The sequence below is a fragment of the Brachypodium distachyon genome, chromosome 1 (assembly GCF_000005505.3).
Source record: "Brachypodium distachyon strain Bd21 chromosome 1, Brachypodium_distachyon_v3.0, whole genome shotgun sequence".
Classification (NCBI taxonomy): Eukaryota; Viridiplantae; Streptophyta; class Magnoliopsida; order Poales; family Poaceae; genus Brachypodium; species Brachypodium distachyon.
Genome location: NC_016131.3, coordinates 66408454 through 66433062, shown reverse-complemented (window position 1 = coordinate 66433062; position 24609 = coordinate 66408454). Strand labels below are relative to the sequence as shown.

Genomic DNA, 24609 nt, shown 5'->3' with positions numbered 1-24609 from the left:
GTCCGGCTGCAGTGTGTTGAACGATCTTAGTTTCTCGTGTGGGGTTGGTCCCCTGCATTTTCTTCACGAGACTTTTTTTTACTGCAAAAAGGTGGAGGTAGAAACATCTATGTGTTTTTTTCATTCTTATTCTCCAATCTGATGTAATATACTCCCTCCAATCCTTATTATCTGTCTCAAATTGCCAAAATATGGATGTATCTATGTCTAAAAAACGTCTAGATACATGTAATATTTTGACAATTAGTATGGATCGGAGGAAGTATTTATCAGCCGATAAATTCACATCGTTTTGTGAAAACAATTGTTTCTGACATGAAAGAAACCAAGAGATGTCGTCTAGAATACAGTTTTGTGAAGTCGATGTTTTTTTTTAAAAAACTTTGTGACATTGAAGCTTAAGATTTTTTTTTTGTGGAAAACTCACTCGTGCGACGTAGCACGATAAGTAGTTGAATAGATTCCACCTCTGAGAGAGAGAGAGACGATGGAGACAAGTCCGAACAGAGTCGGAGGCTACGGCATCGGAAGCGAGTCGGTGACGACTGACGAGCACACACTGAGCGTATAGCTCACGGTCTAATTTAGGGTTAGGAGAAACATCAACACTACAGAAGAATCCGGTAGATGACAATCGAGGTGGCAGTGGACCAACGACGATTGGTGATCGAAGAAGGGCCAAGCGACGAGGGGCACGACAACGACGCTTTCCGCGGGTGGTGAGGGGACCCATGGTTGTGCATGCCACTGTTGACAGGTTGTTAACAAGAAAGAACAACGGGTGTGACGACGATGCGGGTTGGTGTAGTCAAGAGGCGGCACGAGCCCCTTTTTTTCTCGAGAACAAAGGTTATACCTCATGTTTCATTAAAGAAACCAACATTGTCATACAAGCCCCACTTCCTTGCTGAACATCTCTATATATAAACATTGGCTAGTTGGAATCGATTTGTGTTCAAGATCCCGATGCCAACTATCTGGCCCCGAACAAAAAGAAGAGGAGTAATAACCCTCCGAACTTTGTGATAGAATCGACGAATCGTACAGAATACGTGGCATTTGGCGAAAGTTTGACTCAAATCCCTAGCCAATCACGTTGCGCTATACACGTCTAAACCCATGACTCCAATCTCCACGTCACCACCAAACACGTCACGCCGCCGTAGCACGACAGGACCACCTGTCAGTACCACGGTTTCCATCTCCTAATTCCCAACCTACTGCAGAACAGGGGGATCTCGTCTGGTCTCTTCTCCGATGGCCGGCGTCTTCCACCGCCGTCTCCTCCTCCTTGTCGTCGTCACCGCCGCCGCCCTCCTCCCACGCGCCGCCTCCGTACGACCCTTCGTACTGGTCCTCTCTGGTGACGACTTCCTCAAGGACGCCTCCGGCGCTCATCCCTCGTTACCCTCCGCCGATGCCGATGCTGACGATTGGGACGACTTCGCTGACGATTCCCCCGCCACCGACCCTCTCCTCTCCCCGTCGTCTTGGGTCCCCCTCCTTGACCCCACCACTCCCTCCCCGTCGGGTGATGAGCCGGACTCACCGTCCGACGCGCTCTTCGTCGCGGGCGCCCGCGCGATGATCTCGGCGGCGTCTTCAGGGGACGACGCCGCTTTCTCAACTGCGTCCGCGCAGATCGAGGCTGCGGCCGCGGGTGGACACCCCGGTGCGCAGTCGGCGCTGGCGTTCCTCTCCGGAGCCGGGATGACACGCCCGGTGTCCCGCTCGCGTGCGTTCCTGCTGCATAAATTCGCCGCCGACGCAGGAGACCTTCAGTCCAAGATGGCGCTCGCCTACGCCTATTTCCGTCAGGAGGTGAGGTGATTCCGTTCGATTGTTTGCGCACCTGCGCAATTTTTACATTCTAATGGGGATTCCATGATTGAGCGATTTACATGAGGTTAGCTTGCTTTGGAGGGACCGGCAGCCTCACCTCGCTAACTTCAGCGTTTAGTGGCAGCAAAGAACATGTAGGGAACTTTTGCTGTGTTCTTCAATGTCTTGTTGACTAGGTTCGTTAAATTTTAGTGGTAAACTACTGTTCGTTCGTACATGCAATTCTGCTACTCCACTTCTATAAATGATTTGGACCAAATTATTAGTATGATGTAATGCTATTACGACGATTGGATTATTCGTCGACTTGAATAATTTTCTTTTGCAGATGTATGAAGAGGCTGTCACGCTATATGCTGAACTTGCAGAGGCTGCACTGACAAGCTCCTTAATCTCGAAGGAGCCACCAGTGATTGAACCAGTCCGGCTACACAGTGGAACTGAGGAGAACAAGGAGGCCTTGAGGAAGTCCCGTGGAGAGGATGATGAAGATTTCCAGATCACAGAGTACCAGGCACAACGAGGCAATGCTGCTGCAATGTACAAATTAGGGCTTCTGTATTATTATGGACTACGAGGACTCAGGCGTGATTATGGTAAAGCATATCATTGGTTCTCTAAGGCTGTTGAGAAAGGCGATACACGTGCAATGGAGCTTCTGGGAGAGATCTATGCTAGAGGTGCTGGAGTGGAAAGAAACTACACTGAAGCATACAAGTGGTTGATACTTGCAGCAAAGCAGCAACAATACTCAGCTTACAATGGACTTGGTTATCTCTATGTGAAAGGCTATGGGGTGGAGACGAAAAACGTGACAAAAGTAAGTATTTGAATTTGGAATACAGTTGCATGTTTGTAGTAAGTCATAACGCCTAGACAATATAAGTCTTGTTGCCCTGGAATGTGCCTGGTGTTAGAATTGCCTTGACTAAATATTGCATTGTTACAAATTCACCGTGTCCTCTGCCATATTTGTTAGTCAGAGATACTGGTAGACAGCTAGATTTTCTATAGGTTATTTTGGTAAATTATACTGCTGTACATCTTGTAGTAGACAGGAACTCTAGGTATCACTTGCAGCAATCTTGATAATGTTGCTATGGAGAAACAAAGTGAACTTGTTTGATCAAGCATATATATAAGGAAATATCCCTTTAATCAATGCATCACTCCCAGCTGCCATAGAATGTAACATTAACAATAATCCAATCCTTGTACCCTTTAAAAAAAAACTCCGATCTTACTGCCGTTAATGTTTTACCGAGCCTAATAAGGAGACATCTACAAGTAAGTTACAACAATCTTTAAAATCATATTCACGTCAATTTTCAAATGGATGGAAATTATGACTGCACTCTTTTTTAACAGAGTTATGCTAACCAGTATACACATATTCACTAGGATGCTACTAACAAATGGTCTTGTAGCACATCCTAGTTGCTGATGGAAAACAAAGTCGAGTAACAAAAGTTCTGCGGTTCTGCACTATCAGTTAATAAATACTAAAACCGGTGAAACTTGCAATACATTAATATAGTCTTCATAGTTATTGACATAACACAAGTTATGGAATTAGATATTTTGCTTTCTTGCTTTGCTGGTTTTCAACAATACCTAGTTCCATGTTGCAATAAATGATTTGCTCATAAGCTTGAGGAACTTACTTGTCTTTACTTATTTTTGTTGCAGGCGAAAGAATATTTTGAAATTGCAGCTGAGAATAAGGAACATGGGGGTTATTATAACCTCGGTGTGTTGTATTTAAAGGGTATTGGTGTAAAGAGGGATGTGATGACAGCCTGCAATTATTTTCTTCGTGCAGTTAATGCCGGACAGCCAAAAGCTATTTATCAAGTGGCAAAACTGTTCCAAAAAGGCATTGGACTTAAGAGGAATCTCCATATGGTAATGATATTTCTTTTCCAGTTGTCTAATTATAGTGTACATTATCAGCAGTATATAGGATGCTTCAATGAGCATTCCTTAATCAGATCATCATCAGTATATAGGAATGGAATGCTCGCATGAGCCATGTGTAATTAGATCCCTGTAGTACCTAGGATGCGCAGTGAGTAGGCTTCAAAATGTTTACTGTCCCTCAATACTTTTTTTAGAAACTTGTACTCCCTCCGTCTCATATTAAGTGCCAGAATATTACATGTATCTAGACGTATTTTAGTATATAGATACGTCCATATTTAGACAAATTTGAGTCGCTTAATATGGGACGGACGGAGTAGTAGATAGTGGAGAAGTAGTAGATATGGGACGGACGGAGTAGTAGATAGTGGAGAAGTAATCTCATCTGATTTTGATATATCTTGCCCAACTCCTTTTTTGTTTTCTTGGCCAACCTCCCGTGTAAGTGTTCTGGTAGCAGATTATCTGTAGCAACAATACAGCGAGCACAACAGGCTTGGTTATATTTGACAAGTCTTACAATTAAAATAATCAAGCTTAAAGTGAAGCATTCAAATTTCACGGCCCGTACGCTTACACTACAGATTTAAAATGACGTCAAAATCACTGGTTGGGATATTGGTAATCGGTAGCTGCTTGGTCGGGTAGGGATTAATCAGAATTCGGACCGTTTAATCGGTTTATTCGGTCGACCATTGCACTAAAATCTGCAATATAGTAGAAACAGTGGGCAGAACAGAAAAACAGAATTCAGCCGAGGGGTAACCTGGAGGAGAGGAGAGTGCTGTGGTAGCAGTGCTGGTGCTGGCCGCTGCCATGGTAGGGGGAGCCGAAGGAGGGAGGGAGGAGGAGAACCAGAGGCGGCGGCAGGGGAGGAGGAGAGGCAGGCGGTTCTGCGGTCGAGCTAGCAGTGCTAGTGCTGGTCGCTGCTGCTGGTAGGGGGAGCTGGAGAAGGGAGGGAGGGAGGAGGAGAGGCAGGCAGCGCTACGGCCGGGCTAGATCTGGCTGCAGGAGCCCTGCATCGGGTGACGGCGGCAGCAAAACGGGAGAGGAGGGAGAGACTCGGGAGCCCTAGCTGCAGGAAGAAAGAAGATACGGGAAGGATTTGGGGCAGCGGCGTGGGCCATTTTGGCCAAGGTGACCTGGCTAGTTAATCGCTGGAGAGGCCGATTTATTGGCTGTCATACCGATTAGTTGTCCAGAGCGCTTAATGCCAACAAATAGGACTAATCTAGTCGCTGGACTGCCGAGGAGCGATTAACCGTCCGATTTCTTGACCACTGGTAAAAATATAATGACCTGCACGACAATCACTACTTAGATCCTCTAATGTAAATGGCCAAAAAAAAACCCTGATTTATGACTTGTTTGCATTTTCCCCTTCAACAACAAAGCAATACTGCATGTCCTTGGTTAGACTATTGGAGTATTGTTATTTCCAGTTACAAGAATCGCAGACCAAAGCTTTTGTTCCTATAAAGGAACAAAAGGTTGAATTGCAGAGAAAGTTCATGCTATAATATACTTTGTTGATTTGTTTACATGATTTAGTTGTTATGATACAGATAGGGAAACGTTAATTTATCGATGTAATATTATCAAAGAACTGAATCCTGCATATGATCTTGTTTCAGGCCACAGTTCTGTACAAGTCTGTTGCCGAGAGAGGGCCCTGGAGCTCGCTGTCTAGATGGGCTCTGGAATCTTATTTGAAAGGTGACATAGGGAAAGCGTTGCTCTTGTATTCTAGAATGGCAGATCTTGGATATGAGGTTGCCCAAAGCAATGCTGCCTGGATTCTTGATAGGTATGGTGAGGAAAATATTTGCATGGGAGAATCTGGCTTCTGTACAGATACGGAAAGACATCTCCGTGCACATGCTTTGTGGTGGCAAGCATCTGAGCAGGGTAATGAACATGCTGCTTTGTTGATTGGTGATGCCTACTACTATGGACGGGTATGTGTGATGGTCCTCTGAGTTGCTATAATGCATTCCTAAAGTCTGCTCTCAAACATTTTAGATGATAATGGGCTTCTGCTAAAATTACTTAAGATATTCACATCAAGGACCATATGTTTTAGGGATATAATATTTTATGTTGGACATGGTCCTCATTTTTTGCTCTTAGTATGACTTGCAGATTTTGAAAAAAAATATAAAAAATAATAATTCTAAAGTACCTCACTTTTGTCTTCTGATTTTTTTTTTTGAATAATACAGAATTTATGTTGGACCTACAGACCATCTGTTTGCATTGTCATGTTTAAGGAGCAACTTATCGAAAATCCCTATTACGGTAGCCAAATAAAGCATGGTTCCTAAGTTATAAGAGATACTACAGGATCTGCGCTCTCTTACAAACTGTCCTAGTATCATTGCTGACATCACATATTGGATCTTCCTTTTGTGTTGCAGGGTGTAGGGAGGGACTATGAGCGTGCAGCGGAGGCATATATGCATGCTCAGTCACAGTCTAATGCCCAGGCCATGTTTAACCTTGGGTACATGCATGAGCATGGTCATGGACTTCCCCTTGATCTGCACTTGGCAAAAAGATATTATGATCAGGCTGTTGAGGTGGATTCAGCAGCTAAGCTTCCTGTTATGCTTGCACTAACTAGTCTATGGATAAGGAAGAATTATGCTGGCAGTTTTGCGGTAAGGCATTATTTTCTCTGTGTATCATCATCCGGAGCTTAGTTCCACACAGGAAATCAAGTATTTGTATAGTTCACTTGTAGGTATATTTCTAGTTGCCTCCCTTATCCAGTAATCTGTTGCCACTGAAAACCTTTTTCATGATCCATTCTCACCATCTCACTGGGTTGCTAGTACTAGTACTTTTTGGGGTTCTTAGCCCACTGGTTGCTGTATGCAGTGAACCCTAGTCTTCTGAGCATAACAAATAAGCCTCTTATTCTTGTATTTTGAGTTTTGAAAATACCATGTTTACAATGACGAAAGATGTTCAGAAACTGTTTGTTCCTTTTCTTTTTGCGGGTAGAAACTGTTTGTTCAGTTTGTGCATCTATGGTAATGATTTTTTTTTACCATCTCTAGTCTTAGCGCTTAAAGCACTTCTCGCTCAAGTATGCTACTGTATATGCCTAATTGATTGTTTATTCATAGTCACCTGATGATTGATGTTTGCTTTTAGTTTTGCTCCGTCTTTGTGTTGCCATGATGTCTTGCCACAATGAGTATTGCAATCATCCTGTGTTGTCAACACAATTGTTGCTTCTTGCACTTCATAGCTAAATCTTTCTTAATTTCAGGTTCATTTTATTGATTCCCTGCCGGAAATATATCCTGTAGTTGAGGAATGGGTGGAGGATGTCCTGATGGATGAAGGGAATGCAACGATATTGACTCTCTTTGCTTGCCTTGTAACTGTCCTGTACTTGCGAGAGCGTCAGAGGCGTCAGGTGGTGGCTGACAACCCCCAACAACCTGATGGTGCACCAAATTAAAGCCGAGATGCTGGGGGCTATGTGATGTGATTGCTTGAGGTACATATGGCTGTTTATTCTCGGTTTTAGCATCAAAATTTTGTTGAATGTCTGAAATGTTAATGAAATGAATGCTCATACTGGAGTACTGGATTTCCTTCAACCGTGAAATGCTAGTGGCTTTCTGAGGACAAAGGATGTAAAATGGTAGCCCTCTAGACAACATATGTACACTAAATTGGCTAGGATATGAACTGATTCATAGCTGTGAAATTGAGATGATATTGTGGTTCCCGGTGAAAATTCACCCTTCTTAACATAGCATATATACTTGTAAAAGTGCTGATTTTTAGAGTGCTCTTGTTGCTTGGAACATGCTAGTTTTAATGGCGTGTGACATGCGCATCCTAGCTGCTTCCATATTCTGCTTTTGTAACTGTGGATTGTTCAAAAGTGAGTACTTTCATTTTTCCCGGGCCTTGTTGATAAAAAAATCTAATTCGTGCAAATTGAATGGCATGGTCCCTAACTATTTCCAAATTTCAATAGGACCTGAGCAAACATGTCTACTCAAAATTGGCCATATCTTTTCACCAAAGATGTTATAATGGATAGTGTGTGGATATGAACTTCCATTTCTCAACTTGACCAGTATACTATCAAGCAATTACTTAGCTTCACCTAGTTTATTGAACAGCGTTGAAATCCGCACCCTAGGGAATATATAGCAGGAGATTAAACAGTGAAGGGAAAATTGCAAAGCACATGCTTGTTTTTTTGTACAATAATCAAAAGTCAGAAAGTCCCAAGTTATTTTCTGAGGACAAGTATGAAATTTGCACACCTTTGCAAATTTCTTTTGAGGAAAATGGCAGGAGCTCTACCGTTCAATTATGTAGAGAAAGAGTGCAGCTAGCTTTGGGAACATGGGGCAAGAAACCACCCAGAACAGAACAACGGACTACTCACACAAATCGTGAGCACCCACAAGGCCACAACTGATGGTTTAGTGGCTGTCCTGAAAACTCAAAACTCCTCGTGACAAGAGAAAGCTACCCAATCCTACACCTTTGCACTCAATGAGAAATTGAACCAAATACCATATCGCATTGCTACCTTACCACCCAGAAGAGAGAAAGGTTAAATTATCATAGTTTCTGTACATATTTGCCTCATGTTGCGAAAGCAAAATCACGTGTTTTACACAAAATGACCTAGATAAGGTGGTGGGAAGTATTATTTAATCATCCAACCAGGTTAAACAAACCAATGGCTACGCGATCATTCAGTACAATCAAAACACATAGTGTAATCCACCTGCCCGCTCGCTAGTTGTCGTTGTTACACACCCATCTCGTATCTTGAATGTTGACATAACGGACGTAACACAAAACAGTCCCATAATGGAATAATGTAGAAAGTACGAAGGAACACGAATAATGTTGCTGTGTTGTACATGTCTGGACCTAGGCACACGTAGGATGAACTGCCAATATCTCCACCATCGGTGTGTTGCTTTTTTTCTTGTTCTGTTTATCGTCTTGGTCTTCCTCTAGGTCGAGGCCATTAACATACTCGTCGAAGCATTCATCTATTGTCCTGAAGGGCGTGTCAGGGTAAAGGCTTGATATGTCGATGTCTTTTGACCCATCGATGAAGAAATTGGTCTGGCAGCCGTTTATAAATATATCGTGCGTCAGCGAAGCGACTATGCTTTCCGGGATGATGTTCTCTGCAAAATTGATAGATCAAGTCACGAATACCTTTTGTCTATCTCAAGCTATATTTGCTATGTCCTATAGTCAGTGGAACAAGGCTAAACCCTCCAGGGTTAAGTGTTTTTAATATCTCTAAACCTCTTCTTTCTGGGTGATGGTCATTATTCCATAAGCTAGCTCATGGCATGGGGGATGTGCTAGAGTTCGTTAGGATTTTGGTTTGTTGCCCAAACCTGCAGCCATGGCGATCAAGTCCTCCTTGCTAAGCGTGACACGTGGCAGCGTCCTACCGATCTTAGCCTCCCACAGGGACGCCATCTCGTTGGTGCTCAGGAGGTTGCAAGCGGGACGGAAGTGAACAATCTTGTTGATGCTGCGGGGGTCGTAAGCAGCTTTGACAGTGAATTTGCCGATGTCACTTCCAGCCACGAAGAAAGCTGGGTATGTGCAGTAGAATCATCAGCATTGCACTTTATATGACACTAAATGTAAGGCGCAGGTGTACGTAGGTACTCTACCTCTGACGGTGCCGTCGCCGTAGATCTGGAAGCGGTCGAGCGGCGGCGGCACCTCGGACGGGTGCATGTTGTCGAAGTAGGGCCATCCGGCGATGGAGTTGCAGCAGATGTAGGTGTAGGGAACCCCCGCCGCCTCCGCCGCCCGCCGGACGCGCCGCTTGTCATCGTAGAACTCCACCCCTGCCCCCACCGGCTGCGCCCTGTCCACGTCGTGCCCGAACTCCGACGGCAGGAACCTCTGTGCACACGCACACATACAAAGTCACGCACAACACAAATGCAGTGAACGCAGCAACTTTACGTGTCAGAGCCAAAGGGTTTACCTTGACGGTGCCGGCGGCTTGGATGGCGTCGATGAGGCCGAGCTGGTCGAGGATGTTGGCCCCGCCCATGACCGAGATCACCACCTCGATGCCGTGCGCGCGGAGCGCCGTCTCCACGGACCTCTTCCCGTCTTTCCCATCCACACGGCCCTGCATTCCATTTCCATATCACGATGCATTCCAGTACTGTACCGCGCCTGCATTTGATATCGATCGTATAAATGATGGAGCATTATATAACTGATTTATACCTCGACGAGGACGGCGCCTTTCTTGCGGAGCTCGTCGACGGAGGCGGCGCGCGCGGGGCAGGCGTTGCCGGGGCGGACGAGGATGAAGGTCCTGCGGCCGCTGTCGAGGCAGGCCTCGGCCACGAAACGGCCGATGTAGCCGGTAGCGCCCACGATGAGGGCCGGGCCGGCCGCGGAGCGAGGCGCACCCTCCTGTCCCAGGAAAGGCGCCATTGTTGTTGCCTCGCTTTTCTGTTTAGCTAGCAAGAAGCTGCTGTGATATTCAGTCGTGTGTGTGTCGCAGCGGCCGGTCGGACGGCGGACACTGAGGAACAGAGTGCGTGCGTCGGGATTGTTATATATAGAGGTTGCTCGCTTTTGTACCGATAATACGTGCCAGGTGTTGGTACAGGTCAGAAGAGTAGGTGACCACATGGTTTGCGCGGTGTGGCTGTTAGCCAAAACGCAATGCCGGCGTTAGGTGGCGAATCCCAGGTCTGCCCGGATCTATAGCACGCACGGGCACCGGACATTTTGATTTCTTGGGTAGTGATGAATGGTAGGGGGGGCTCGATCTTCCTGGCTTTCCAATGAGTCGCCAATGACTTTTTCCTTAATCTCGGGTCACATAAATAAAAATAGAGTGGGTGTCTGCCGTTAGTCTTTTCTTTTAGATGTCCCGTTAGTCTTTTTACAGACCGACCTACGTGGGTTCACTGTTACAGCTCCGATCACTGTCTTTTCCCGCTCTTGAACTACCTCGTGCACCGTCTGGTCTAGAGCGCCCCCATCCTGTAGTAGCCATCAAACAATCCCCTCTTGGACTCTGGTCAAAATGGGACGCCGCTGAATGGGATTTGTGTGGGCTGCCTCCTGGAGCTGATTCTTAAGGTCTCTATCGGTCTTCTTGCAAAAAAAAAAAAAAGCCTCTATGGGCCGTAGTAATGCCGGGCCTGGTCCTTATACAGGCCGGTATGGGCCGTAGTAATGTCGGTGGTGTTACCCCGCCAAAATCGTGGCTCGGCACGTTAGCACGTCCAATACCCAGCGGCACAATGCAGTTATTGGACGCGCCAACGTACCGAGCCGAGCAGTGCCGCTGGGCGCTGCTGGGCGTCGCTGGATATAGAAAGATCAAACCGGCCGCCGAGCCGCATCGTAGAGAGAACTCAACAGGTAAACGCAAGGGGGGTTGAAGATGCAGATCTTCGTGAAGACGCTGACGGGGAAGACCATCACCCTCGAGGTCGAGACCAGCGACACCGTCGCCAATGTCAAGGCCAAGATCCAGGACAAGGAAGGTACGGATCCACTTACATTTTGCGTGCCGTCGTTTTTTTTTCTATCAGTTTGATTTCTCGCTTACACTGTGTCACTGTGATATTGAGTCTCACTCACTTTGGGGTTACGGTTAATTTATACGTGCGTTGCGCTGTGCCATCGTCGTCGCCGTAGGCATCCCGCCGGAACAACAGCGTCTCATCTTCACGGGGAAGCAGCTGGAGGAGGGGGACACCCTGGCCGACTACGGCATACATACACAAGGAGTCCACGCTTCACCTCGTGCTTCGCCTGCGCGGCGGCTGGATCTATGACCCCAACCTCGCAGAAAAGCACTCCGTGCACAAGATGATCTGCTGAAAGTACGTATTCAGTTGACCAAGCTTTTGACCACAAATTACTTCATAAGTATGTGACTAATGTGATCAAAATCATAACCATAAACAAATATCCTTGAGTTGGAATATAATGGATATGAATCTATATCATATAATTATATATTAATAGAGTAATTTGTGGTCAGCATTGGTCAAAAAAAATTAATACGCCCCTTATTGTTGATGGAGGTAGTACATATTTACCGGCCTGTGTACAAGATGATCTGCTGCGTGTCTGAAATGCATGATTTGACAAGCTAGCCAACCGTGTATCGTGACCTTAGATTAGTGTTCATTGGGTCGCCCGCCCCCCACCCCACCACCCGCCCCCCACCCCACACACACGTATGCAACGATACTATCCGTAGATTACCGTGCATAGAAGAATAAAACATGTTTCTTATACTCCGTGCCGATCATTTTGGACTTGTACTGTACTGTATATAGGTGCTGTGTCCTAAGTCCTAACTTTGACCCCATTTCTTTGCAGGTGCTATGCTCGTCTGCCTCTGAGAGCTACAAACTGCCGCAAGAAGAAGTGTGGCCACGGCAACCAGATGAAACTTAATTGTCGTTGTCATGAAAAAAGAATAAAATGTTCTTCGCGCTAGTCTGTCTTATTCCAATATGATTCATGATGCTTCTTCACTATTGCTGTGCTCTAGTCAAACACAACACTAAACCTTTCGACGGAGCTTCTTGCAACTTCAGTTTTATTTTTTATTTTTTGAGGACACCTCAAAAGGGGCAGGATGTTTCTGCATTTCATTATACAAGAAATAGAGATGCCGGTTTATTAGAAAAAACCGGACAAAAACCAGATAAAAGAGGACAAAGCCTCTAACAGTCAACAGGAGGATCGACACAACGAACAAATGCTTTGCCTACACGCCAACACACCAACGGATGCAATTGAAGAAGAACCCCACCAAATCGACACATTACCCCTCCACTGAGAAAGCCAGATCCGGCATGGCTCCCTAGAAAGGGCCGAAGGACCTTGATGGGCTCCAAAGGAGCACGGAAGAAGCATCGCCAGAGCACCGCACCACGGCACCGCACTCACCGCCACCAGACGAAGGGGAGAGAAACCAAAACCCCGAAGAGGAGCAGGTTTGGGCAGCCCCGATGCAGGTGGACGTGAGGCGCGCCTCAAGAACCCAGCATCTTCCATCGCATTTGACCGCCTGAGGACCAACGTTGTCCGGGGTTGCTGCCCCGGCGTCCAGAACCCGACTACACCCCGTGCAGCAACCGCCTTCACCCACTTTCGAGGCCGCCGCCTTGACATCCTTCCTCTGCTTGACTGAGACAGATCTGCGCCTCAGAACTCCAGATCGGCTGCCTAGACAACCAAAACGCGACCCGGGACTGCCGCCCTAGCATCCAACGCTGTAGCAACGCTGGCGAGAAGCTAGCGAGCCAAAGTCACACGCACGGGGAAGGGAGGCGAACGACTGCACCAGATCTGCAGCCGAAAACGCCTCCAAGAAGCCCGCCGTTCGCCGGCCCAATCCGGTGCCCAACCACCCGCCGACGCCGGATCCACCTCCGGGCTTGGCCACCAACGCTCGGCAACACCAGAACCTACCGCCGCCTCCGCCAGCCAAAGACCGCGCCGCCGGGTGGTGCTGCTGCCCCGGCCTTCCAGCGCCACGCCCGGCATCGGCAGCAGCCGTCGCGGGCCTCCGCGCACCGTTGCTGTGAGATTCGCCGCAAAAAGCCACGGGAAGGCCCCGCAGTCCGCCGGGCGAGCTTAGTCTGCCGGGATCCTCCAGCAACGGGGAGAGGAGAGGAGGGCTGGAGGAGTGGGGGCGGCGGCTAGGGTTCCGCCCGAGCAGCCACTCAAATGGTCCTAAACCACTCCAGTTTTATTTTTATGTTATCCTTGCTTTATGTTTCTGCCGTACACTGTGGTTAGCCTGCGACCCATATAACTGCATTGATGTTCTCCTCTTAGAATAGTTTGTAACAAATGTATAGTCGGGGAATTCTATTTCTTGGTAGCTACAAATTGACGAACTTATTTAGTATAGCTTTTTTCATTTAATTCTTTGATCTGATACTCCCTCCTCGGTGTGAGTTGGGGAGCTTGTCTTCCCTCAGGTTTTTTCCTTTTCTTGTTTTGTCTCGGGGAAACTTTGTTGTTTCCCTTTGTACAGTGATTCTCTTCTAATCGAACGACGGAATCGATGGTCTTTATCTTAAAAAAAAGATACTTTTTCCGTCCAACAAAAGGATGTCTCGACCTTGACTAAATTTAAATGCATCTATACACTAAGTCACATCCAGATAGATTCAAATTTTGACAAACTTGAGACATTTTTTGTTGGACGGGGAAAGTATATATTTTTTCCAACACAATATTTTTCAGCTCAGGGAAAAGAAGCCCAGGTTCTGGCGGTACAGGCGCCACTGAAGTGTCATCATCCTCTCGCCGGTGATACAACTTCTCGGTGCTCATCTAGTCTTTAATTGTCTCGTTGTAGATGTGATGCTGGATGTTGAAAAAAAACTCTCCCTGAATACTCAGGTTTTGTTGATGGCACGGTTAAGAATTGTATTCAATATTTCTAATGGGGAACAAAGAAAAGACATCTACTTAGTTAGTAGAGTTTCAGAGTTTGTATGTGTGGACGAAACTGAATGGGAGATGGCGGTCTAGCATTTTGATGCCATCTCTCTGTTTGGTTGGTTGGATGGTCTGGATAGGTCGTGAAAAGTTTGTTTTTGATGTCATCTCTCTGTTTGGTTCAGTTTGGTGGTCCTGCTGGATGTTGAACCTTGATTACTTTCCTTAAGACCATCCCTGCGAGGTCTTTTGGAGGTTTCATCTTTTCAAAACTACTAGGGAATGCAGTGAATTGATGTCGTTTATGATCCTTGATGGACGAAAAATACCTTTTTAGACATTGGTACGGTCTTTCCCTCAACAACAACAAAACATTGGCACGGTCTAACGTTTGGCTCTTGTCCCCCTTGGCCACAACAAAATATGTTGAAAAAATCGATCAACAGATCACATATGCACTCCGAAAACCGGCAATTATAAGATCACACGTACGTCCACGAGGCGTATGTACAAAGCACAAACATGTACACGAATTGAAGCCCAACAGCGGTCCGAGGTCACCGGACAAGCTAGCTAGCTAGTCTGCGACGCCAACGAGATCGCGGCAGGCTTGGCCGGCGGGTACCCGATCCCGTGGCGCCTGGAGGGGAACACGACAAAGAAGCCACTGGCGAGGGCGCCGATGACGACGGGCAGCGCCATGACCAGCTGCTTCTGCTGCGCCCTGAGCGCCGGGTAGAAGCACGCCACCGTGTTGGCGTCGGCCAGCAGCGCCACCGCCGCGAACACGACCACGGAGAAGGCCGCGTGCGCGAAGTCCGCCAGCCGCAGCCGGTACCTGGAGAAGTCCCTCCCAGTACCGTCGTCTCCTCCGCCAGCGGCAAACGGCAGGAGGCCCCTGGCCGTGACGAGGCCGTACCGGGGCTTCCCGTCGGCGCCGGCGTAGCTGTCGGTGAAGGCCGAGAAGGCACAGGACGCGGCGCAGAGCGCGAGGAGCACGGCGGTGGCCGCCCTGTTCCCCACGCCGCACGCGCCGGCGTTGGTCACGATCGGGTTCAGCACCTCGTACACGATCACCGTCGACGTCGGCAGCAGCTTCAGCACGTCGCCGATGCTCCCGAACGTCGTGTCCGCCATGGCGCCCACCTTGCTGGCGGTGCTCGCCGTGGGCGCCGGCGCCGGGCCTGTGGTCGCTGCAGCTGCTGCTGCCATCAGCTAACTATAAGCCAGCTCGATCTCGATCCCTCGCCAAAGTCAAAAGCTTAGCTCTTGTGTATTTATAGGGCCGGCCGGACACTTGGGCGTACAACAGATCCATGGGGGCTTTGGGAAACAGATTGCTTAATCAGTTAATCTGAGAGAAAACTGTACGTAGCTTGTTCAGCCTGCAAACTGGAGTTATTCAAAATGTGACAGTGACCAAATGGAGTCAGTTCCTTGTGGGGAGGAACGAAAGAAATGGTCATCGATCTTAGCTATATATCGTCTCGATCGTGCTGGCGTGCAACTGACAGTGCTTTGTCACCAGTAATATTATACTTACTGAACGATGGTTTAAAAATGAATAGTGCGAGTTGTATCAGGTCGTCGCATGTATGTTTGAAATAACCAATTGGTTAACCAGTGGCCAAATGATTGATTCGAACCATGCATGTTCAGTTCTGAAAGCTGCATTATTATCATCTTTGGTCATATGCAGCTGTTGCTGTAATACTCCGTATATGGTTTCTATCTACATGGCTGAGACTATAAGAGCGTGTTGCAATGCTGCTTGAGTTTTAGCTGACTGCGACCATGCTTAGTTTGGTAATCTTTAAAGGAACTCCAGCGACTTAGCTGGCCCTGGCATCAATCAACACCGTACCTATCAGACGTTCAAAAAAGAGAAGAGAAAACGTACCTATCACTATGAGGACGGAACGGAAGCTATTGACAAAATTCATCCACTTTCATTCGACGCGAAACAGCCTTTAACATTTTTTGCCGTAAACTCCCGGTATAAGCACAAAAAAAAAAAGCGTAAAGAAACCTCTCTCGCTTGGGGCGTGGGAAGCGGTGGGGACCCCGGTTCTACAAATTGTGGCACGACAGTTATGTCTCGAAGGGTTGTTTGATTCCTCGATGGCGGCATCCGGTGCAAGCTAGAGGATATCGATGGCGGGTGATCGTCTAGTCGTTGCTATCCAGGACTAGTGGATTTTATTCTGTCTTCGTGTTTTGAGATGGCCTGGCCTTGGTATCTTGGTGCCTCTTATCCAATCGGTGAGGCTCCACCAACTTCATCGAGGCCTACTGGTGCTATATCTCACCGGGTATGTCTATGCTAGATCCAATCGGTCTGGCTGGACCTAGGGTGGTCATCTATACCTCTTCATTGTCTTCTCGTCTGAAACGGCAGTCTATTTTTTATATCACCGTCACCAACATTTTTTTCCTCCGACCAATGAGTTACAAGGTGCTACGTCAACAACCAGACTCCGACGTGGTTGGGAGTTCTAGAAGCAGCATTAAGTTTTGCTCATGTTGCGGCACCGACGACGTTTAAGATGCTGTTTTTCTTCCCAAGGACTTCTCGTTGGCAAAAATTTTTAAAATGATACTACAAGGGTTGGTTGATTTAATGTATGCCTTTGATCTTCTCGTGAAGAAAATGGCATCAATGATGCATCCCTCACGCAAAAAAGAAAAGTCTTTAATTCTTGACAAAAAATATGCTTAATTTTTACGGTCGCTTAAAACAAAATGCACAGTTAAACCTACGAGAAATTGACTCACCTACGATGAATTCCCATCCTATTTGCGTACGTACGACACTGAGGGATACTCCAATACTCCATGCAATTAGGTGTTAGCATGGGCATTGTACGGCATGCAAATCAGGGGATCAAATTGTGTGGTATACTTGACATAAAAACCAAATTTTCGTCATTTTTTTAACATAAAACCAAACCACACGCGCGATTAATTACTGATACCGGTTGTCCCCGTAAACGTACAGGAGCGGTCGTTCCTATTTCGTTTCTCCATCGGTCCGGTAACTTGGCGGACGCATTACGTCCCGGGCCCGGCCAACGTGTGCCTATAAAGACCGATCAGCGGCGCGCACACCCCCGTCAGGACACGATCGAAAACGTAACAAACAAGCAAAACGAAGGCGCAGCCAAAGATGCAGATCTTCGTGAGGTCGATCTGTTCGAACAAGACCATCACCCTGGACGTGCTGGAGAGCCGCGACACCGTCGGCAGCGTCAAGGCCAAGATCCAGGACGTGGAAGGCGTCTCTCCAGGCGAGCAGCGCCTTGTCGCCGGCGGCACTACTACAGAAAGTTTTATCAGTAACGATCGAAAAACAACATCAGTAACGGTCGGACCCACCGTTGCTAACTTCGTATTACTGATGATGGGTATCATCAGTAACGGTCGCAGTGACCGTTACTGATGTATATACACATCAGTGGCGGGCGGGCCGACACGACCGTTTCTGATGTATATATCATCACTAACGATACATTTTCGGTATTAAAAAAATAATTAAAACCACAGAAAATACACAGAATTGCATATACAACACAACACAGATTGTATATACATCACAGCACATAAAAATACATATAAAGCCGCATCACATCACAGCACAGCACATCACATCATTTAAACCATACAAATGTATATAAAGCCGCATCATTTAAAACATATAAAGAATACAAAAGTATCTCACTTCACGACACTGATTACAAAGTGTCAAAATTTCATAGAAGCATAATTACAAAGTGTCAAAATTTCATAAAAGCATATAAAGAATACAAATGTATCTCATTTCAAACTAGGTCCTAATGTTGTGGGTGAACTCTAGACACCACTTGTTCCACGCGTTCGTAGAAGTCCCCACTAGGCTTGATGACCTCATTGTTGATGAGATGGACGAACTCTCTTTGAATGTTATACACGACCCATTTAGTTCGGTGTCCCATTGTCATTCGGAGCCGCCAGTACTCTTCCATCGCCGCGACTGACCCCTTCCACTCAGGCTTGAACATGATGGCATTCTCCATAAGGATGTGACAACAGTACTAGCCACATAACACACTGCTGGGAACTGATGAAGCTCTTGCATCTCTCTGAACACGGCATGCAGGGAATTTTCGGTGACCATCGGTCTTCCAGGATAGTAAATAAGCACCCGGTCAAACTCCCTAGCCACGAAATAGGATCCGTCTTCGAATCTCTGGCCTTGACGGGGGTTCTTTATGAGAATGTCAGGCCTATTGTCCTCCCGAACTCCAGTTATGTCAGTCACATAGTGCATCTCATCTTGAGTGACATTGGAGGACTCCTTGATGGTCTTGTCGCCGCGCTCCCTCTTTTTATGCCTCCTCTTATTGTCCCATGCCTTTTGCTCATCTGCCTTGTACTTGTCATCGATCTTGCGGCCACCCATGGACTCAGCGGCACCCAAGAGAGAGAAGGTAGGAGGGACGCTTCCAGCCTGTGCCGATCCTGTGGTCTGGCTATCTTTGAGCTGTGCAGGCATCGACATTGCCCGCTCTTCATCTCCGCCGGCATCGGCAGGAGGAAGTATCATAGGGGAAAGGCTGACACGATGATCGGGCCCACAATTCACATAAATGAAGCACTTGGTGTATATAGCTAAAATCATAAGTAAATCGCATGTATATAGCTAAAATCTTACTCTTTGTGAAATTATGTAGAGCTAAATTTATGAACTGCATCACGCAAACATGTATATTGCAGCATCTAAATTATGTAGAGCTACATATATAACTAAAATCTTAAACATGTATAAATCATGCTCTTTAATTCAAATCAGCAAGGAGCACATGAGCACATCATACAACATTTGTAATTTCAGTGAACCCTAACACTTGTAAACAGGGGCAGAAGCAGCAATTCCTAACCCTAACAGTGAACCCTAACCCTAACCCTAACAGTGAACCCTGACCCTAAAATTCAACCCTAACCCTAACAGTGAACCCTAACCCTAACAGTGAGAGGGAGGCAGAGGGAGCGCGCACCTTGTGGGTCGAGGAAGACGGCTCGGTGGCGCGGGGTCGACGGCGGGGAAGAGGAAGACGGCTCGGTGGTGCGGGCTCGGGGACGGCGGAGGAAGACGGCGAGGAGGTCGCGGGCGAGGACGCCGGGGAGGTCGCGGGCGAGGTCGGCGGCTGCTCCGAGCGAGGACGACGAGGCCGTCGGCAGCGGGCTCTGGTCGAGGACGGGGAGGCGCGGGCTCGGGGAGGAGGAGGAAGACAGCGCGGAATCCGGCGCGGGCTCGGGGCGAAGGAGGAAGGAGGCGAGGACGAGGCCGTTGGTGGCGGGCTCGGGGCAACGCGCGGGGTCAACGGGCGAAAATTGGGCAGAGCTTTGCTAGGGTTAGCGGGGCGCCCACTGCTGGTCTCTCAGTTAGGGGAGGACGCGCAGGCGAGAATGAGACCCGACCGTTTCGGCGTCTTCTCTTATATACCCTACGTACATCAGTAACGGGCGGGTAAGGGAGCCGACCGTTATTGATGTGCCTATACTCATCAGTAACGGTCGCGCTAGGATGCGACCGCCACTGATAAGCTCTTTCGAGCAATGCCCAACCTCTCATCAGTAACGGTCGCGCTGCTGTGCGACCGTTACTGATGAGTATAGGCACTCATCAGTAACGGGTGAATGACAGGCCAACCGTTACTGATGATTATACTTACTAGTATTTCAAGTTTGATGAAAAAAATCATGCATTCGTCTAGTATTTGTACACCACATCATGTCTTGTGTAGTATTTGTACATCATGAAATTCACTAGTAATCTGTGCTAAATTAAATTCAAAAAATTCATCACATGCATACACAAAAGTATATGGATCACACATAATTTCACTTAGTACATTACAATGTGACTACTGGTGCTTCTCATTCCTTCGGTGAGTCATAACTTGACTCCTCGCAGAACTGCTTCTGAGATAGGGTTTTTGTGGTATTTTCTCGTTCTCGCTCCCGTCACTTCTTCTTTTCCCTCTCCTTTTCCTCGTTAATATCGTGTGTTCCGCTTCTTCGTCATCTGCGGCGGTCGTCGGATCATGGAAACCTTTGTAGTCTTCTTGTGAAGTAACTCCGTCCACTCCAACAATGCATCTTTTCCCTCTTCTTACTACGACGCGGCCTTTATTTGCCGGGTCGTCTATGTAAAAATACCTGCTTGTTTATGGGACTATATGGTTGTTAATTTGTTCCTACACATGTATGCAATTGACATGTCCCATTGTCTTCAGGTGCTATGCTCGTCTAGCTCCCAAAGCTACGAACTGTCGGAGGTGCCGCAGCAACCAGGTGAACCTCAAATGTCCCTGTCATTTAAAACAAAATCATATCTGAATGTTCTTTATTTCGTGATATTTTTTTAGTACTACATGCATGTATGCTTAATCTTATCTATTTTTGCAACTTGTAATCGTAATTGTACTCATTTAGTTGACACAGTACTGTTGCGCGGAAAGAAATTGTCACATCGACTCTTCTGTTTATTTCTTTGATCTCATGGATTTTGCGCCGTTCTTTTCAGTTGAGCCCGAAGAAGACATTTGGACATCACTACTAGGGGTTCAATACCTTCGAGTGTCGGTGAATCGAACCTTCAATGATACATCGAGCTTCCACGTTTTACGTTTGTGTCAAATGTCCTGTTAGGAGTTAGATCCTTGGTTATTCTATTGAATAGTTGAGGTTGTCTTTATGACGCATGTTCACCGCTAAAGAGTTACGAGTAGTATAATTAGCAAGGTAGCTTGTCTCTGTAATGAGCACCTAGTATGTCATTTTCCTTTCTTCTACTCCCTTGTAAAGCTCTTGTTAGACAAGCCGAATCTTGACTGATTACACTGTTGAACACTTGCTACTGATTTCAGGGCATGCTAGTTAATATTTCAGTGCGACTCTTCTAGTTGAATGTGCACTGTGCTGCCACAGGAAGCATAGCGATTAAATCTGAGCCGGGAGTTACAACCACATTACTACTTCGCCAAAAAAAACACAGAAGTCGACATATTACCTGATTTAAGCACAAATGCATGAACATCACTGAAACCAGAAGAAAGCGCATTTGCCTTCATAGCATTTCCCTCTGTTGCTTTTTCCGCACCTTAACCGTCCGATCTAGGAGCAGACCCACCCAACCGTCCGATCTGTTTGTCTCTAGAAGCCTCTCAGCCTCCTCCCCGCTGCCAGCGGCCAGCCTGCCAAGTGTGGGGCCTACTGCTGACCTGACAGCCGAACGGCATCTGTATGGGCCGGGCCGGAGTTATTTCCACATGGGCCGAAGGCAAGTATCGCCGTCTAGTGACGGCAAACGCTAACCGTCCCGGTAAAGCTGGGCAATTAACGCTAGTAAAGGTCTCACAGGCAGAACGAATTCGCGATTCGCGCGCCACCATTAGAGCGCCGGACTCCCAACTCCGGCAGGTAGGGTTTCGGTCCTTGCCCAGCGGGTGGGCGTGGCGCGCCGCCTATATAAAGACCGCTCCCTCCCTTCCGCCGCCATCACCATCTCCTCACTCCAGTACACGCGCGCGATCCGGAGTCAGGGGCTAGAGGCTAGAGCTCGGGAAGGAGGGGAAGCAGGGAGAGCCAAGGCAAGTAGAGGTTCGAGGTAGAGGAGATGCAGATCTTCGTGAAGACACTGACGGGGAAGACCATCACCCTCGAGGTCGAGAGCAGTGACACCATCGACAATGTCAAGGCCAAGATCCAGGACAAGGAAGGTACTGGAAGTTCTGCCCACTTCGTTGCCTTACGTTTCCATGGCGTCTCGTGGAGGGAGATCGAATCCACCGTTGCGTATCTGGGTTTGGTTCATTTGCTTTGTGTTGTGTTGTCGATCGCAGGCATCCCTCCGGACCAGCAGCGCCTTATCTTTGCCGGGAAGCAGCTGGATGATGGCCGCACCCTGGCCGACTACAACATCCAGAAGGAGTCCACTCTCCACCTCGTGCTGCGCCTCCGCGGGGGTAGCAGCATAATCGAACCCAACCTCCGGGCCCTCGCACAAAAGCACAACCAACGCAAGCAGATCTGCCGCAAGTAATACATAAACCCCTGCACTGTTCTCAAATTAGGCAGCTTTTGCTGATATACCAGGATGTGCGACAGTTTCAACTGTCTAACTTATAATTAAAAAAATGCTGTTTTTTTGGTGTGGTCTTGCATGTATGTAACTTGTTGGGTATGCTAGATACAGTATGTTTTATGATTTACTTAGTAAAATAGTGACAGATTAATTTGGATTGATGTGCCGTTTTTGTTTTTATCCCTTGGATCATGATATTAACATGTGATAGTTGATAAAACCCCACCTTTACCATCAACCAAACCTTGCTTGATTTTGTTCTGCAGTCATTCCTCACAAGTGGCACATGATTTTTGCCTGATTGCTTGGTTTTCTGGTTGTTGGCTTGCAAAACTGCTGAGTTAATTTAGCCTGCCATTTGTGGATTTGCCATATGAGAAAAAAAACACGCTTACAGGCGAATTTGTATTTCAATATCACCGTTTCCTGCTAGTGTTCTGATTCTTCTGTTAATGATATGTCATGTATGCGTTTACATTACCGACATTTGGTAGCCGGGTGCTTAATTGATCAGTTGCACGAGTTAAGTATATGGATCACAACTCTCAAGACAGGCTTTCTTTTGGCCTGCCATTCATGCATGATCAAATGTTTGTCCCTTACCTTGTTTAGAAGATAACTCGTGCACAGGATTTTAATGCTCGTTATCTGTGTGGCTAACTTTTTCACCATTTTATGTTTTAGGTGCTATTCCCGCTTGCCCCTCAAGGCTCAGAATTGCCGCAAGAAGAAGTGTGGCCACAGCAACCAGGTAAATCCATGTTCTTCACCTTAGCAATATGATTTGTGATGCTCGTCTCACTGTTATTGTCATTGTATTCTAGTTACACATATAGCATTTTTTCCCTTAATGGCTTCTCGATCTACTTATGTCTGCAGTCTGCTTTAGACGGGAATTTGTGCTTATTTGTACTGCACATGTGTATTTGTGAGATATTTCTAATACTGGCAGCCCACGAAATAAGTTCTGTACCCACGTTCAATATTTTTAGCATACCCTTGATCTAATTTATGTTCACCAACAAACTCTTTTTAGCTGCGGGCAAAGAAGAAGTGCAGGTACTGCTGAAGTGCAAGCATCGGTTGGATCAGTTGTTACTTGTCTCAGCTTATCAGAAATGTTGGAGTTCTAAGTTTTAACTATCTTACTGTAATGTCTTGGTGGATGTTGAGCACCGTCTTTTGAATACTTGGCTATGTTTGGATGCATGCCTAAGACATGATATCTTTTGAATACTCGGCTATGTTCGGATGCATGTTTAAGACATGAATGTAATATGGTACTCACCTCAACTCTTTTGGCTGGAGTGAGCACTTATCTAATTTCTATATATGCTGTTTATTTTCTACCTTGCATCGCCGGCTCACCTTGGTATTTTGTGTTGCTTTTGCTGGGTCATACACCAAATCCGATCTGGCTATGAGATTTCTAGTTGGCTTTTTGTCAGGGTCAAAACTGTGATCTCAAATGTCCAAATCAGTATAGCCAGGTGAGGGCATCGTACATATGAGAGTTCTTGTAGTTTTCAGCCCAAAATGTTTTGCTAGGTTGTGAAGTTGATGCGATGTGGTGCCCTGATGACCCTTGTGAAGTTCAATCTAGCTTGCGTACTATGCGGATCGTTTGTTCAGTTACGTGCAATGGCTACTGGATGTTGAGCGATCAAGGATTGCCCATTCGGACACTTTTCTGTCTGGATGAATACTTGCCTGCTCAGCTGCCATGCGCGCTGGTGCCTGGTGCTGCTGTTTTTGTTATTTTGTCGGGGTTTTCTTGGCGATTTGTTTGTTGATGCTTTACGCTGCATGTCATGGCATGGATATGCCAGGCAGCCAGGGCCTTATCAGGCATGTCGTCTTCGTAGGGAGCATGTTGGTGGGTGGTACGGGTTCTAGGAAGGCACTTGTTTGTTAATACCCCGATAATCTTGATCTGTGCCAATGATTGTTCTTTGTTGATTTTGTTAGCTTCATATGTCGTCTATTCTTCTGAGTTCTGATTCGGTATTGAAGAGCTTACGAGCCTTTGAACCCCAGGTCTCACCCTTTTTCCAAGGTAAATCTTGATTTACAAAATAACTCATAAAACCTACATCTCTATACCTTCGACGGCAAATTATAGATCAATTGTCCAGGTGTGTCTTCTTTTTAACTTCCCATGTATGGGTGTTCATTGTTCACAAAGGACTTCTGTGTTGAGTGTAGAAACAAGGAAAACGACACCAGACAGACCTGGGAACATACATGTAAAA

The 24609-nt window shown here is 46.8% G+C and overlaps 4 protein-coding genes across 4 annotated transcripts; 2 read left to right on the top strand and 2 right to left on the bottom strand.

Annotated features, from left to right (window-relative positions):
• Positions 1-1192: 1192 nt before the first annotated feature.
• Positions 1193-7666, top strand: LOC100839974 (ERAD-associated E3 ubiquitin-protein ligase component HRD3). Its single transcript, XM_010230547.3, has 6 exons — positions 1193-1821; positions 2171-2662; positions 3532-3747; positions 5397-5720; positions 6180-6422; positions 7040-7666. Exons 1-6 carry the CDS (start codon positions 1258-1260, stop codon positions 7232-7234), a joined length of 2034 nt encoding a protein of 677 aa, XP_010228849.1. The 5' UTR covers positions 1193-1257; the 3' UTR covers positions 7235-7666.
• On the top strand, positions 3539-23706 carry LOC100839063 (polyubiquitin 11). Its single transcript, XM_014897820.2, is given in 9 exon segments — positions 3539-3577; positions 11201-11303; positions 11458-11537; positions 11539-11585; positions 17398-17590; positions 21887-21992; positions 22116-22311; positions 23042-23108; positions 23394-23706. Coding segments are annotated over 9 exon segments (831 nt in total). The 5' UTR covers positions 3539-3571; the 3' UTR covers positions 23427-23706.
• Positions 7511-10288, bottom strand: LOC100839668 (leucoanthocyanidin reductase). Its single transcript, XM_003561754.4, has 5 exons — positions 10024-10288; positions 9773-9922; positions 9450-9687; positions 9165-9368; positions 7511-8945 (listed from the first exon to the last, which is right to left on the bottom strand). Exons 1-5 carry the CDS (start codon positions 10234-10236, stop codon positions 8680-8682), a joined length of 1071 nt encoding a protein of 356 aa, XP_003561802.1. The 5' UTR covers positions 10237-10288; the 3' UTR covers positions 7511-8679.
• LOC104581818 (protein DMP2) lies at positions 14618-15647 on the bottom strand. The gene has a single exon (XM_010230545.3). It carries the CDS (start codon positions 15442-15444, stop codon positions 14806-14808), a length of 639 nt encoding a protein of 212 aa, XP_010228847.1. The 5' UTR covers positions 15445-15647; the 3' UTR covers positions 14618-14805.
• Positions 23707-24609: the final 903 nt, after the last annotated feature.